At 33.6% G+C, this 17,137-nt stretch overlaps 3 protein-coding genes across 14 annotated transcripts in view; 2 read left to right on the forward strand and 1 right to left on the reverse strand.

The window, feature by feature from the left end:
- Positions 1 to 3,031, forward strand: part of LOC120627230 (disks large 1 tumor suppressor protein) — a 43,135-nt gene extending 40,104 nt beyond the window's left edge. For all 12 annotated transcript variants that reach the window (XM_039895109.1, XM_039895112.1, XM_039895114.1 and 9 more), the window contains one exon: positions 909 to 3,031. In XM_039895109.1, coding sequence (XP_039751043.1) covers positions 909 to 1,015 — 107 coding nt within the window. In that variant the 3' untranslated portion in view covers positions 1,016 to 3,031. The remainder of the gene's footprint in view (positions 1 to 908) is intronic.
- A 2,961-nt stretch (positions 3,032 to 5,992) lies between these two features.
- On the reverse strand, positions 5,993 to 8,013 carry LOC120627646 (60S ribosomal protein L9). The gene is made up of 3 exons (XM_039895660.1): positions 7,953 to 8,013; positions 7,498 to 7,746; positions 5,993 to 6,347 (listed from the first exon to the last, which is right to left on the reverse strand). The coding sequence occupies exons 2-3, from the start codon at positions 7,736 to 7,738 to the stop codon at positions 6,016 to 6,018; spliced, it is 573 nt and encodes a 190-aa protein (XP_039751594.1). The 5' UTR covers positions 7,739 to 7,746; positions 7,953 to 8,013; the 3' UTR covers positions 5,993 to 6,015.
- A 1,021-nt stretch (positions 8,014 to 9,034) lies between these two features.
- Positions 9,035 to 15,041, forward strand: LOC120627346 (39S ribosomal protein L46, mitochondrial). The gene is made up of 6 exons (XM_039895331.1): positions 9,035 to 9,238; positions 9,645 to 9,807; positions 10,524 to 10,657; positions 10,948 to 11,090; positions 12,759 to 12,884; positions 14,829 to 15,041. The coding sequence occupies exons 1-6, from the start codon at positions 9,178 to 9,180 to the stop codon at positions 14,973 to 14,975; spliced, it is 774 nt and encodes a 257-aa protein (XP_039751265.1). The 5' UTR covers positions 9,035 to 9,177; the 3' UTR covers positions 14,976 to 15,041.
- The last annotated feature ends 2,096 nt before the right edge of the window (positions 15,042 to 17,137 follow it).

Consider the following 17,137-nt stretch of genomic DNA (forward strand, 5'->3'; position numbering starts at 1 on the left):
ATGCTGTGCATTAGCAAAATTGCTCAGCGCTGATTTTCAGTCGGCTCCAGTATCAAACTGAGCAAACAACCGCGTCGCCCGTTGCGTTATTACTATAACAAGAGTTAAATTTTGATAAAAAATTTAAATTCATTGTAAAAAAGAACAAATAAAACTAACACAAACAGTACATATTTAACAGTATAAAGTAAACAAATAAAACACTCCACAATTTTTTAAAAAGCATGCGAATAAGTGCGTTTAGAAGCGTTGATAGCTCAGTTGTTAGGACTTCGGCTTCACGTTCCGGGGGTCGAGCTCGAATTCCAGACCTCATCTCTAACTTTTGTAAGATATGTGCGTTTTAGCTATGAAAATATCACTTGCTTCAACGGTGAAGGAAAACATCGTGAAGAAACCTGCATGCTTGAGAGTTCGCCATGATGTTCTCAGAGGTGTGTGGAGTCCACCAATCCGCACTGAGCCAGCGTGGTAAACTACGGCCTAATACTTTTCACTGTGGGACATCTCACACTAAGTGGTCCGATAATGGATTTATATAAATACATGTCAATTTATTGTAATAAACATTATACTTTAGTATTATTATTCACGTGCCGTGTGGTGGCGGCAGATCAGAATAGAGTTGTCACCACCCCTTCCCTTCCCGCGTGTATTGTACGAGGCGATTAAGAGAATATAACGGCAAACAAAACGCCGTGTTCGCTGTGCTACTACCATCTAATGCAATTACCGAGCCGTCTGCCTAAGGTGGTGGTTTTATTATTATAGCCTATAATACTGCTGGAATAAAGATCGTTGGATTGTCTTTATTCCAGCAGTATAATAGGCTACAATGATCTCATCAAATAATGGTCGAAACACTGGTATCCTAACGCACAATTTATTCATATTCCGTATTCTTTCAGCGGTTGTAAGTGGCGACACCCCGGAGGAGATCTACGCAAAAGTGAAGGCGGTGATCACTGCGGAGAGTGGGCCCACCGTGTGGGTGCCGCGCCGCGACCCGCTGTGAGCCCCCCGTGCCATACCCCCCACTGCCCGCGCTCCCCCCTACTTACGGTCCGAACACCGGTATTTGACTTCCCCTAACATATTTTGTTGAATAATGTGATAGGTTTGAGGACCGAAAACGTGAACTTGTATTGCGTTAGTATTAAATTGATCAACGCGTTGGACAATCGCGAACGCACGATGTTAGTATGTTCGTTTTAGATTTATATCGAAGATTTTATTATGTGATATAAATTCTTGACGAAGTTCGCACTAGAACTAGATACATTCTCATAACAAAATTTAAAGTAAAGATGAAATACGTCCTCTGCACTCAATCGCACGGTATAGTAGCATTAAAAAGTCAAATACCAAAATAATATTAAAAGGACATTGAAGAGATTAGGCCCAATATTAATATATCCGCGGACAAAATTATGTAATACCTGATCAAAATGCGCTTTTATCGGTATTTATTTATGATGCAATGCAGTATATTGACAATTATTTCAATTAAGTCTTGCACTTAAATGTACTTGTCATTATTTAACTTTAATCCCGCTTAATGATGTTTCCGCTTAAAGTTTATTATGATATGATAGCCTAAAGTTTTTTTCCGTGACTAAAAATTTAAATCTTAAAGGGGCAGGAACCGAATTTTTGACACCTATTCATACAAGAATATCCTATTTTTACGTCAAAAAATTTCGTTAAGTGTTAAGTATGGAAAGAAATATAAGAATCAGAAACTTTGTCCGCGGAATACAGAAAACTATTTAGTTTGCTGAATCAAGTTATATACATAAATGGTTTAGCGAATCTCCTTTCTGGCGTTCGTACTTATAAATAACTAACAAAACTGCGATCAATAATGCACTAGACAAGCACATAAAGTGTCCAGGTTTGTTTTATACTTGTACTATATATTTAGATTCTCAGACATCTAAATAAATTATAACATTTAACATGTACTTATTTAAAGTAACATATTCCTTCACTTTTATTGTTTTTTCAGATTTACGCAATTAGAGTTTTCTCAAACGAAAATACTGTGTATTTTTCTGATTAAATTCTTATTTTACACGGACAATTTTTGATGACTGACAGAATATTATCTAGTATTTTATTTATCGCAGCGTTCAAAAAGATTGAATCTCCGATCCAAAACATGCACATCTTTGGGCCTTTCCCGGGAGAGCGAGTAACCCCAAAGTTGATAATTTTCATCTAATAAAGCAATATCTAGCTTTCCCTAAAAACAAAGCGTATTACATAGTCACTTCTTTTTAAAATCTATTGATTTTACGATTATATATTTTATAACTACCGCTTTGTAGACTTAATATCGGAGATCGTTTTAGCATAAGTTTCGTCTTTTGAAACGTTTCACGCCAACTAAAATGGTAACCGTTTTATAATACCAACGCTTTCACCGTAGTATAATTACGCTTGTGTTTATTGTGCAAATCTTTATCGTAGCGTTTAAATCTCGCGAAATAGAAAATATAATAAAAATAAAAGTTATTTATTGAGAAATCCAGTTAATATGCTTCGATTGAAATGTAAATGAATTGTATATTGTAGAGAAAAAAAATGATATTGTTCATGTTAATTTGTTGACTCAGATTGCTAGAGTAAATTGTGAATTTTCGTCAGCATATTAAAAACTACTAATTAAAATTATAACCCTTTATGTACACAGATCATAAAAAACTTTAAAAAAAATTCAACCGACTTCAAATAACATTCAGGCTTTGAGAATTCTATAAACACTAAACTGCTGTCAAATTTAAGAAATTACCTGGATTCCCTCCCATTGAGATCCATGGAATGATCATCCATCCTTCATCTACAACCCGACATGGTGACAATGTGGTGGTGGTCCGCCTTGAGAGTAAACACTTTAAAGAGATAAGATAATTTTGAAAATCGGTCCAAAACGTTTGAAGGAGTGAAAACAATTCAAAAAATACATTGGTATATATATAAAAAATATGTTAATTGTTTTTAAAACTTTTCTTATTGTTGGTTAACAATATTTTTCAGTGTATAGTTCGTTATAAAAATAGGAAAAAATTACTAACGTGTTAAATTAAAAAAGTAATGTAAAACATTTTTTCTATAAGGATATGTTTTTATTATTTTTTTAAACATACTTAACATTGAAAAGTTATAGTTTGTTAACTTAACAAACAAACCAAGTAACAAAGAAATTAATACAGTACTACTTTTTTGAAGTCGGTTGAAAAGTAATATTCTCAAAAGAACAACTTTATTATGTGGGTGACACGAGAAATATATGACAATTGTTCTAGTTTGTAACTTTATAATACTGTAGTGCCCACCTCACGTGCCCCGCATGGCTAGGCTAAGTCGTATAATCAGAATTATTTGCTCAAGCGGCAACCCGTATTGTAGCCACTGAATCTCATGACATTGTGCACACCAGCAACCATTAACACTAATTAGGTGAGGTGCAAAGTTGTTTGTTGATCATTTTTATAGTAAGAAATTGTGTTATATGGTGTGAAATGTCTCACCAAATAGTGTTTGACATTTATTTATTGAGAATTTTATTTTCTTACGACTACTAAAATGCCCATCTGCAAATATGGCATGAACGCGAGCACGGAGCACCTAATGCTTAAGATTAAAAATAATTATTATTGAAAACAATATAATTCCTTTATTTTAATTTTATTAGTGCAATTTTATAAAAAAAATACGTTTCATTACTCTCCATTGATTGTACTTAAATTATTATTATCAAAGAATCATATCTTTCGTTATGGTATGCCATATGATGAAATATTAAACTTTATTTTATTTGCATGTTGACAGTACTATTTAATGATACTTGTATATTGACTCAATCCATATTTATGGAATCGCGATTCGCGACAGGCGTTGACTTGTATTAAAACAATTATATCCATAAAAGCTACCAAAGATATTCTAATCGCAAGGCGTATTGGCGTATTAATTTTATGGCTTAACTGATGAATGTTGCTCGATCGTGGTTAATTTAAAACCTACACAAATGTAAATAAATATACATTTATATTGACTCACTGTATCTAACATATTTATTGTTATAATTTGAACTCATATCTTGAATGCGGATACTTGATTATTGTGTGTATAACTGTCGTGTTATAATTATTTTATTTTTAAGTTACAACGCTGATGTATTAACAATAATATAATGATTTGTTTTAATAGGTATTTATTTTATTGTGCTAAGTAGGTATTCTATTAAATTAATGGAATGTGTTAATTTGTGTATATTAATAAAATTGTAAGTATTAATAATGTTTTAACACCTAGTTAACTTGAACATTTTATCAAACTCCCATATTTGCAGATGTACAATGTTTATCAGTTAGTGATGTTCAATAGACTAGTTTGAATAAAATTATTTACGTTAAAAATTCTACCATTGTTTTACTACACCTAGTACCTGCCGACAAAACTTCTTCGTCTTCTATTATTCAATTGTTAGTCAACAGCATAACTAATACCTTGTCCAGCAGGTCAAAATACCCGCATCAAAAAATAGTACAATCGTGAAGCGCAGGACTAACAGTTTCATTCGATAGTGGCAATGGAATGTTTGCACGTGTTTACACTGATGTTTTATTTTTCTTCATCAGAGCTCGAGACATTTGTCAATTCAGAATAAAAAGCGTTGGTTAGACATCACCCTGTCGCATTCCTCCACGCTGCAATCGGTTTACCAGAATAACCTATTAGCTTCATAGTTTAGCCCTGTATACAGACTGACAAGATGGCAGGATTTTAGTATGAACAGTAGGATGTAGGGATAGTTTAAGCATTTTTGAATTTACCATAACAGCACAGGTATACACCAAATCAAAAGCTTTCTCAGTCCCCAAAACTGTGGTGTTTATAAAAGTGGCTGGTTATACTCTTTGGTCTTCAGTATAATAATCTTCTGCCAAGGATGAGAGATGTATGTGAGTTGGAGATGCAGTTCCAACTTTAAATTTATGTCTTCGAAGACGACCATTAGTTGGCAAAGTTTATCAGGCTACCATAGTATCAATAAGTTAAAGAAGCGTAGTGACGCTTCTTAACACGTGGGACTAAGTCCCGGGTTAGACTATTTTTCCCGCGGGTGTGGTACGATGTGATTAGGCGAATATATCGGAGAACAGCAGCGTTCTCTATACTAATTCCATCTACTGCGATAAACAATTTATAAATTCGCAATTTTCTCTGGTCTGGTGGGAGGCAACCAATGGCTGTAGTTAGTTACTACCCTAACAACACCCAAGCCTCAAAGTGTTTAAGCATTAAGGTCAGGGCTCGGAACTGGTTTCATTTTATATCCGTAACAGGTCAACCCGCTTTTGTCTAAGACTGCCTTCTATTACTTACCAAAAATAAATATTCTATAAAATATAATACAAATATAACTACACTGGAGCAATAATACACACATAACCCCAGAGTAAGCGTTTCTTGTGTTACAAGTACTAAGATAACTGATGATTTTTTTTATGAATAATATACATAAATATTTATAATACACAGATAAACACCCTCACATCACACGTTCCAGTTATGGGAATCGAACCCTGTGGACTGAGAAAGCAGGGTTGCTGCCCACTACGTCAATCAGCCAACAAACCGAACAAGAATAGATTGTAGTTAAGGGATGTTGTGGGATAAAAAAATTAGAACACTGATAACTAGAGGTTACACAGACTTTACCTCAACAATCTAAAACTATAAGATATTTTGTGTAAGTGCATGCTTGAAATTAAACAATAAAATAATCGCTCTTTCTATAAAACCCAATGAATTGGAATTACTAATATATAACAAAAAGGTTAGGCAAGTTTTGCAAGTTTCACTGTCTGAATGGCAGCAGTGGGAATATTAAATCACAAACGGTAGTACACTAGAAATTACAAAATATCAACTTAATCAAGCACAGCAATCACCACAGGGATTTTAAAAATTAAAAACATCATTCAGCTTAAAACTTTAATGTCCTTATATCTCATCCATTAGAACAGTTGTCTTCTCAGATACATAGAGTCCATCCAAGAACTTTCTGATATCCTTGTTTTTGACGGTTGTGGACTGTTGAATGAGAGCTGCTGAACTTGAAACATCTTCAAGGGAGTTACCTTCAATGATCAGTTCATCCTTCTGTTTAGGGGAGTTTACAACAGTCACACCAGGTGCCATCTTTACCCTTCTGATGTATTTCTCTCCAAGGAAGTTACGGATTTCAATGATTGAATTGCCTTCTGTTGTGACACAGTTGATGGGGAAATGGGCATATACTGCACGCATTTTGTATTGGAATCCCTTGGTTACACCTGAAAATAATTTCAATTTATAACATCACTTATTATATATCATTCACAATTTTGATTTTGTATTTTTTGTTTGAGAGGTGCATTATTTGGGAGTGCTTTGTGCATTTGCCACCACTAAATGGTGAATTAAGTATTACTTCACAACTCCATCAACATGGATAACCAATAATTTAATTTTAAATAAAAAATTAAAAAATTAGTTGACTAGGAGAATGATGTACATTGTACTAAGAAATTGATTTAGTTAGGAGGGTTTTTAAATTTATAATAAAAGAAAATAATGAATGCAAAAGTGTGAGCTTCATTTGCGTGTTACCATGTCAAGCTCAACTTCAGCACCAATGTTGGAAAAATTTGGACATAGATAGCTTGAATCCTGAACATAGGACAGATTTAATTCTGGATGTGACCCAATGTAATGTTTTGGCCGATTTAAAAATTGCCTTGTTTTCCATGCACAACTTCACACATACTAATAATTGTGAAATATTGAATGGAGATAGCTTGCATCTTGGAAATAAACTTTGATACTGTTTATCAAGGGAAAACAAATGGTTCTTCTTAGGCAATTTACAAAAACAAATTAAAGCAGATTTAAAAAGTATTGCAATCTGTGCCCCCACACTGTGACAAATTTCTAGATTGTAAAAATTCGTAGTCCATATTAAATTACAGATTTACACTGCACTTTAACTTTTGCTAAAAATCTGATTTAGCGATATATGAAGAGAAAAAAAAAAAAAAATATATAGTCTAAGTCATAAAAAGGGTTGTCCTTTTTCCATTTACATTCATTCATACATTCAAATATAAACAAAATCCACAATAAACAATAAATATTAATAGCTTTACTCCGCAGGAGAACTTGTGTGGTGATATTTATACCTTCAATCTTTATTCAATCTTTACACTATAATTGAATTCCGTCTGCTTTTATCCATTACATACTTTAAATAAAAAGTAATGAAGAAAAATGACAGAAGTGTACAAAGTTCTTGGTAGAAATAATAAAGAAAGAAGCAATGTATTTAAATATCTAGATAAACTTTTAAATATATTTAGCTACAGTTACCTCAGAAATTATCGAAATCATAGGAGATTTATAGATAAACTTACATTGACAAAAAAAAATAAAGTAAATAATCTTTACCTTTGATCATGTTTTCAACATGAGAGCACACTGTTCTTACAGCGGCGAGTTCCTTCTTGGATCCGAACCATTTTTCTACCTTTAAAACCCTGGGGTTCACCATGCGAATATCAACAGCCAAGTGTTTAAAGTTTCTCTTCAAAATTCCTCGAGGACCTTTCACTGTCACTAAACGGGATTTCACATGTACTGTTAACCCATCAGGGATTTTCACTTTTTGGTTTGCAACGATTTGCTTCATGTTGAGGCCTAAAAATAAAATATTTCGATCAACATAACCTATGACAACTTTGACACTATATTATGTATTGTTTTTGAAAAAAGTGCTTCAAAATATAAGTTTAAATATGTGCGCACTAAGGCACTACACTCGTAGTTGGACACAATCACTAAATTGTTAAGAATTTACAGAGATTAATTTAGATTTTTATTTTCCCAACAAAATTTACGCTTACTTTCAGTGTCACCGATAGCCGGAAAAGGGTGTTAAATGTTGCCAGCTCAAACTGTTTGTATCCCTATCGATTATTTGCATAATCGATAATAAATCGGTTCTAATTAGGTTACTATAAATTAAATTTAACAATTATATGAAACTAAAATGAATTTAAAAGAGTTATATATACTTTCTATTATATTCATCTTATGTTCAGATTTTATTATTAAACCTTGACACGGAAAATAGAAAACCTCGCCCTACTTCAGATAAAAATGAAACAAATGAACCCACAGTAGTTGTATGTTCCTGGGCAAGCTTTAAATTGTGGATGCCCGCGATCCATCTGCGTAAAAATCTGATTTGCCATGACATTGCAGTGTTTTTCTTAGAACTGCTAAAGAAAAACGATCCATCGATTATCTTAATACTCCAAAATTTGGCTAATGTTCAAAATACATTTACAAATTATATTTCATTTTCATATAGGAGTTTTGAAGGAAAAAGTAACAGATAGCCATACATCCTCATAAACGTTCACGTTTATAATATTAGAAGAAAGTAGTATTTGGCTTAGAATGCTTGTGTTCAATTTATTATACGCACTCTACACGTAGCCGCACATCTTCATGTAAAAAGGCATTGTAGGGCATAATGTTTGAACCCTTCTCTTTGTGATTTGTAAATCAGACAGCTACACAAGCACACCCAGAACACATATTTAGGTCAGTGGTGCAGGATGTTGCTCGTTTCGAAATTGGTGAACTGGCATTTGATTTATTCAACTTTGCATGAACTAATTACTAATCGATTATAATCTGAGACAATACTGATTAAAACGATAAAAATTTCAATAAAGTCTTGCAATATTTTTTAACGAAATCTTCCAAATAGACCGCAGACAGCACACAACAGGTCTGACATTTGAAGTCGCAGATCAGAAAAATTATTTAACAACACGATGCACTCAGCTTTCACTCAAAAATTTTGCATTGCTGCAAATTTTATTTTTATAATTTAGAGTATTTAAATATTATTGATTGCATTTTAAAATGTGTACCATTTTTTTTAAATCTTAATTGTAAATGTCAATGTCAAATTATCAAATATTACTGTCATCTGTCAGGACTCTGCTAATAATTTCGTTGTTTTTCTTACCGAAAATTGAAAAATATTTTTTTGTTTTCTTGAACGAGAAAAAAAATACTACGCTTTGATTTACGAGCTTTTATCGGACTCTAAGAATGCTTTTAAGAAAAGTAATTGGTGCTGAAGTCATTTTAGGTCACAAAATATTTACTAGAGGTAACCTAAATTAAGTAAAATGTAATCGTAACTGTGCAAGTATACCTTGTACTATGCTAAAAGTTCACTTTTTTAATTTCATACTGCTTAATACTTTTCGAGCTTTCTGCACAGTGGGAAACAAACATACCTAAAGGCCAAGCTATAGAACTTAATCGAAATTGGGGCCTATTAAATGAAATAACTAATAATGGCTATGTGCTTAGATAATAAGCAGTAAGCGTGGGAGAGGGATTTACCAGTAATTTTTTCTATAATTTAATCCAAAATCTTGGCCTAGCCAGCCTGCTGAAAGTTCAAGAACAAATTAGTAAAGGAAGCAGCAAGCTTTTTAGAGAGAGCAGCTTTCTAGCTGCTCCCTCTGCCACATAATGAACTGGGAATTCTTATAAGTTTCTTGTTACAGCGAAATCATCATGGGATATTGTAGCAGGTGTATGTGTAGAACGATTACCAGTTATCACCCCACCATTAAATGAGCTTCAAAAGAAGTTCAAGGACTTTCTATGGACAGTTGAAATTGAGAAAAGCCTTAAGTCGGATCACGAATTAAGACATGAAAATGATAAGTAAGCACGTTTTTATAGAATACTTGTGTTTTCATCATCATATTATTTAAATGTAATACTTCTAGTCTTTCTGTCTTGGGGTAGAAGGATTTTAACCACCACAGAAATGCCTTGTTGGCAGTGTATAGAAGGTATGCACAGGGTATGCAGATGGTATAAAAGGAAGAAAATCTCCAGTACAAGTTATAAAAACTTAAGGGTAGGCTTTTTATAATTATTCTTACCAAGCCTATCCTTAAGTTTTTTATAACTCGTACTGGAGATTATTTTGTTTTACATTATCTGCACGCTTAGTGCATTTCCTATGCATACCCTGTATGCACACCACTGCTTGTTGGCTTAGTAGTTAGAATGTTAACCAATGGATCACAAGGTCCTGATTCAATTCCAAGTAAGGGTAAAAATGGTTAGGTATTTTTGTTCGCATTGACAACCCCTCTGCCTCATGTTAAGTCTGTCTGGGTTTTTATTAAATTCTCAGACAGATGACTGATAAACTAGCAACATTGTGTTGTTACAAAATTAGAAGTTTTGCCTGTGTTGGTGATGAGACTAATGTGCTTTGAATGACAGGACTGGACAGAGACATGTCAAAGTGTGACCCATAGGGTCACACTGCCAAGAGCAAATAGTTCTGGGCATTATCACTTGCTTTATAAACTAAGTGTATAGTTTACTCTTCAAAATACTAATTATATTGGCTAAATTTGTTGCAGGATACAAGCAGAGCTTCTTAAAAATGAATCTGTGGATGTAGATTTAGATACAGTGAGCAAAATAACTGCTCAGGATTTTGAAGATTCTTCCTCTGATGAATTGAATCAGTTCAAGTTTGCTGATATTGTAACTGGTAATTATTTTTAATTTTTAAGACCAACCCCCAAATTAGTATTGTTAAATTTAAGGAAAAGTTAAACATAAGTAGCCTGTTTTTATTTATTGGGTGAATTAAATTATTATTTTATAAACCAGCATAAAAAGTAACTGATTATGAGTTTTAGAGTTTATCTTTCATAATTAATAAGAAACAACTTAGAGATCTCAGAAAATTTAACGGGTAAAATCAACAGGTTATCCTTATCCCTAAAGAATAGGTTTTATTGGTGGCAATATTATAATAACAACATATCTAATTTACAGAAGGAGATAAAAAAGGAATCAAAAGCACACCTGAAAGATGTCTGCAAAGGCACCTGGTGTTAGTTACTCATCAAAAACTCGGAAATGATGTTAAAACTATTTTACCACAAGGATTATGGAAAGAAGGAGAGACTCTACGACAGGTAAATTGGCACCCCTAATTGATGTGACTTAGAACTTTAGAAATCTGATGGGTACTCTGGAATATCAGTTATTTCTATTTTGCAATCTATATCTTTCTAAAATATCATTAAGATTAGTTCAGCAGCTAAGCTAGGAATTGGCAACAAACAAACAGACACTTGCATTGTACTTTGTCGTAATCGAAAGGCTTAGGTAGTTTATCTGTATATTGCTAAGGGTTTTTGGTCTGACACTTCTGTTAGATTTATCAGCGTATGGACTTCCAGTGAAGATGTGCTATTAGATATCCAGCATTATATAGCAGATTTTTATATGGGCGCAACATCATAGGAGCTGGCGATGTTTTATGCTCCAAACCTAGTCTCATAAATGCTGGAGTTCCACAGGGCTCTGCGTTCTCACCTGTGCTTTTCGAACTATCTAGTACAATTTATTGAATGAAATACATTGCTATGCGGATCAGACACCAGTCTACAAAGGTCGTAAATGCTTGTGACACCAAAAAAACACTAGTTTGTAAAGAAAACTGACAGCTTAACATGCTCACTGTGTCATAAACGTGGACAATGGTGTCAACTCTGTTAAATAAGGGGACTAAAATAGTGCTTCTAATAAATCTTTAACTACAAAGAACATAGTAAAAAGTATGACAGTACTTTCAAATTTGACATTTTAACAACAAAATTGGTACCAATGCCCATTTTTTAACTCCAGACTGATACTGAGAATCTCTAAACATAAAAATCCAATACCCTGGCAATATAACGCTGGCAATATTACAATATAACTTTTTTAGCCTTATCCTGTAGCCTGTAGAAACTGTGCATTTTTCTGGATTAGTAGCCTAAGTCTCTACAGCCTGAAAACTATTTCTATGTTAATAACATATAGGGCATATATAGGGCTGTTTGTGCGATATATAAAATGGGCCAAAGAGAGTCATTAAGGGATAAATTTAAAGAAGTTAAAATAATGACGGTGCATAGTCAGTACATATATGAAAATTTAATTTATGTCCATAAAAATATATCAAAATTTAAAAAGAAAATGCACTGTAACAATATAAATATTAGAAGCAAAAATAAACTCGTTGTGCAGTTTACTAGGCTACACAAGATTGCAAATTCATTCAAGGGCAATTGTATATTATTTTATAACAAATTACCAAATGAAATCTTGGAGATGTCTCTCAATAAGTTCAAAGTTTATATAAAACTTAAGCTTACAGAAAAATCCTATTATAATATTAAGGATTATTTAAACGATAAAAAAGCTTGGGTGTGAATTGTTCTAGCTTCATAGCTTAATATAAATTTACTGGAAGATGGTGATAACAAAAAAATAAATTTACCCGGCTAAGTTTGTTGTGGGCTCTTCTTAGACCAGGGCGCGTTTGGAACCCTCGTAGCTTTAGATTTAAGTTGGCGAACGAAGTTATCACCATCCCGTTACATTTATGTAAACAAATATGTATGAACGCTTCATAAGTGCCTGTGATAGGCCTACATGAATAAAGAAATTTTGAATTTGAATTTGAATTTATATTATTTTGCTCTGTTGCTGCGTGAAAGAAGTATAAACCAACAAAAACACTTTTTGCTTTTATACTATTAGGAAAAATGTGGAGTCGTTCCAGTAAAATAATAATCTGTCTTTTATTTTTTTAGACTGCAGAGCGAATATTGTCAGAGCAGTGTGGTACCGGATTAAAAGTGAAGTTTCTTTCAAATGCGCCATGTGGTTTTTATAAGTACAAATATCCCGCGGAAATCAACGGCAGATTAGGTGCTAAGGTAACTAACTACTGTGACTTTAATAGTCTAAAAATTTTCTTCTTTATTTTGTGTCTCATTATTGGGGTCGCTTACAAAAATATATACAACTGAATATCTGAAAGGAACAGCCGAAAAATCGATACGTTGAAATTTTTTATTGAAACGATTTCTTTGGATTTATTTCAATAGATGGCGTTGTTGAGCTCACATTGAGGTAAAAGAGTCGTGTATCTATATAATATATAAAAACATTATTTCCGGTTGGCTCAGTTGGTAGTGATTCTGCATTCCGAGTCCAAGGCTGTGGGTGTGATGATCATGAATGGTTTTCAGTGTCTGGGTGTTTATCTATTTTTATAATAAGTATTTACGTATAATGTTCTTAAAAATATTCATCAGTTATCCCGAAATACAAGCTACGTTTACTTTGGGTTTAGATAGTGTTACTATCTTAATATATTTATTTCTTTATTTATTTTTTATTCAAATTTTTTCTCAAAAACTTGTCAATTTCTAGACCGAATTAAAAAAAAAACATTTATCGTTTTGTTGGTTTTAAAGAAAAAACTATTACAACGCTTGTGGAACAGTCGGAACATCTTTCGTTTGGGAGTTGCCACTTCGGATAACTTTCAACATATTCATATTTCATATTAAATAAATGGTGATCATTGATAGTACGAAGTTCATCAGGTCACATATCGGAGTATTTGATTAATTTAAATAATAAGTTGGAGTGGCATCGAACTGCAACAACTGTAGATAAGAGCGGAATTTCCACTTAGGGCTTTTATAAAATCGCAGAGTTTCTGTTACCCGCTATCCGTTCTAATAAGAATTTCAGATTACTTATTGACAGTAGGTACCATTGCGAAACGAGAACCGTTCCATGTAGGAACAATAAATAAATTAAAAATGTATATATATCAATTTCTAAATTGGCTGGATTGGACATACTTTTTTTTTGGTTATTATTTAGAAAAGACTAAGCAGCTTTTGATTATGCGCCTAGATATAATTTCTTGTAGTTTTTTTTCCTTTTTATGTTTGTCCAGTCTATTCTTGAACTGATTCAGTGATACTGCAATCACTATATCCTAAGGCAAGGCATTCCACAGGTGTATAACAATTTTGCTGGTAAGTGCTGGGAAGGATTGGATGAAGCGTTCGAAATCTAAGTTTCTTTGACCGTAGCATCAAGCAAGCTGAGGGTAGCGCCCTGTTCAGCCAACTTAAAATAAGTTAGACGTAAGTAGTGCCCACCAATCCGCACTGGGCCAGCTTAGTAGACTACGGTCTTAACCCATTCTCACTGTGAGAAGGGGCCTGTCCCTAGTATCAACGCTGGGTTGATGATCACAGGAGATGGTAGTAAAAGCACACAAGGTGTAAATGAAAACCGAAATAATACTTGACATGCTTTAGAGGTACATTACTGTCTCTGAGACTTATCTGTGAAACCGAAAACCAAATAGTTTTTGAGTAAACCACTGCCATAGATTTTACTAAAAGAAATCAGATACAGCTTTAACATAACATGCAAAATTAAAATCATGTGACTCCGGTCACTTTATTAGGTACGCGTCGCGTAGCGTAGGTACTATGCGCGTGTCGGTTTTTTATCTTCAATAGGGTTGTCATAAGTAAACACTAAGAATGTTTTGAATTCGTTTGTATGGAAAAATAAATATGCGTCTTTTGATTTAATATTTTTACAGGGTGATTCCTTATGAAACATACTTATGCATCTTTCAATATTATATCGTAATTCTGTTACACGTTGTATACTCTTAGTCGCCGACTCGACTCGAAACGACGACTCCCTCGAAATAAGGAGGGTTGGGACAACTGTATTCTAATCTGCCGTCTCTACACGGCTAAGATACCTACTATAATAACAATATAATTTAAAAATGCAGTTTTGTCAGTTAACAATTGATCGTACTATTTTCCTTTTTCCAGGTATTTTTCTATTACGCGAACTACAACGATGGCGAAGTCGACAAAAAGTCCAAACCCAATTGGTTAACAAGAAATGAATTAGCAGAATTATTACCCGAAAAGTACAATAAAACAGTGCAAAGCTTTTTAATAGAAGAGACATTTTAGTTTGTTGTGTGTTTTATCTTAATTTTATTTGTGTAAGTTGGTAATTAAATTATATAGTTAGACATTTTTATTTGTTTGATATTTAAAGTATACTGCACTGTAGGATACCTTAAAATGTTTTTCGCAAATTATAACTGCTTTGAAAACAGACTGAAGGATAACTAACTACTCACAGAATTTGCCGTTTCAAAAAACCTCTTTTTATTCCCCTACAAGTTGACCCTTAACTACAATTTCTCTTGGTGGTTAGAGTGCAGTCTAAGAGGAGTCTTACGGGCGTACCTGTATGGGGTATGGCAGTTATATTAAACCTATAGTCTATACTCCTAATAGGTCTCTATGCGGCAACGTATCGGAAAGATGTATCCCTCGGCGGCACGTCTTTGTCGGTAAGTAAAGAAATATATTTATAACATTCGTAGGGATACAGCAGTGTTAGTATTAAATGAGTTATACCAACCTTTACATTATAGCTGCGTATATTTTTTGGTTCAACCATCTTTCACCCAGCGACTGGGTATATTTAAATATGTCATACCAACCTTTACATTATTGCTGCGGAAGTTAGTTGATTCGACCTTCTTTCACGCTACTGGGCTACAATAGACGCAAGCAAAGCTGGTACCTATTATATAAAGTTACCTTTGTAACATTGGTATCATTTTGTAACGTTAGCTTCCTCTATGTTTAAATTCGGAAGCGTTCCGAGCAATAATAAGCTGAACATTGTTATTGTTCAAAAGCCAGTCTAGTGCGCACTACCTAAAGCTAGCACTCGCCACGTTTACGGTGAAACCCGTGGTTAGCGCGAATCCACCGGCCAACACTTCGCGGGAATGCTTCGAAATAGAAATTTATTCAAACAATGAGCGTGATTTACGGGTAAACAGATTTCGGTGCCCAGTCAGGGCTCCCAACCGTTTCACACAGTACAAAATTTTTTAAACTTATTAAAATAAAATTAACTCTTATTAAACTCTAATGCCCGCTTCTACTAACGTCAGACAAGGTAATGCTTAAGTAAGTACTAAAAAAAAGAAGATTCCTATGCATACATTTCCCAATCGATTTTCACTAGGCAACTCAAACAACCTAACTTGTCTATGGTTCTTGCCACAAGGTGTGGTATTTTGTGTTCGTATTATCATCTAAGGTAAATTTTTTTTTCATCGCTCAAGCGCCGAGTCCCCTAAACTTTACGATCAGCCGAATCGGTGTCGTATCTTTAAACGGCGGCTAAAATCGTTAAACATTACATAAGAGTTTGTGGAACGTTATGTTTCTCTAGGAATCACCTAAATTACTAGGCATCCGATTAAGATGATTCCTAGGTTTAGTTAAAAAATGCCAATGGATTTAGGTATAACGTCGGAATATTTCTGCGGTGTTTTGTAATACTTCAACTGACAGCTCTGAAAAGAACTGCTTATAAATTTAATAAGATCCTAAGTATTTATTGCATTTGTCGTTTTGCAAGAACTTTAATGAATTTTCCCTTTTATTTTGGTTCCATTTGTAGGTATAGATTTTGTTTTCCAATTTGGCTTAGATAAAATGAACCAGCCTTTTTTACTCCCTTATACTTAGCATTCAATTGTATAAAATTTATAATTGTGTGATATTGCTCTATTAAATGTACTTTTAGCTAATTTTTTCTGATGTTATCAAATGACTATAAAATGAAAATACTGTTCGATTTTGTATGGAATTGCAAATCTAGTACCAAAATTGTAACCATTTTGGTAGGAAGCAATGGAAATATTCTGCTATTCAAAACTTGATTTGCTTTTTAAATTACTGTCCGAGGCATGGAGATGGACATTGCCAATTTCCTAACTACGGACTGATTAGAAGAATTTCTAATCAGAAAAACCCAGTAGATAATTAATAATTTTTGTTGCGACTTAGTAAGTACCACTAGACCAACGAGGCAGTTATTTTCCCTCTATTTATCATTCTCGCTCGAGAAGCCTAACAAACGGTCGTAAAACTTTAAAACAAAGCACAGGTAGCAACCCTATTCCCGATCTCGAAGTTTCCAGGCGCAGACGCCGTAAGTGATTCTAAATTGAACCTTATAAGTGCCCCTGTAAAATAGATGCTTTTTTTCTTCGTACTTTATTTAGACGGCAATGAGCGTAGGATTGCTTTTGAAGTTTGAG

This window comes from Pararge aegeria, chromosome 11, assembly GCF_905163445.1.
Source record: "Pararge aegeria chromosome 11, ilParAegt1.1, whole genome shotgun sequence".
Classification (NCBI taxonomy): domain Eukaryota; kingdom Metazoa; phylum Arthropoda; class Insecta; order Lepidoptera; family Nymphalidae; genus Pararge; species Pararge aegeria.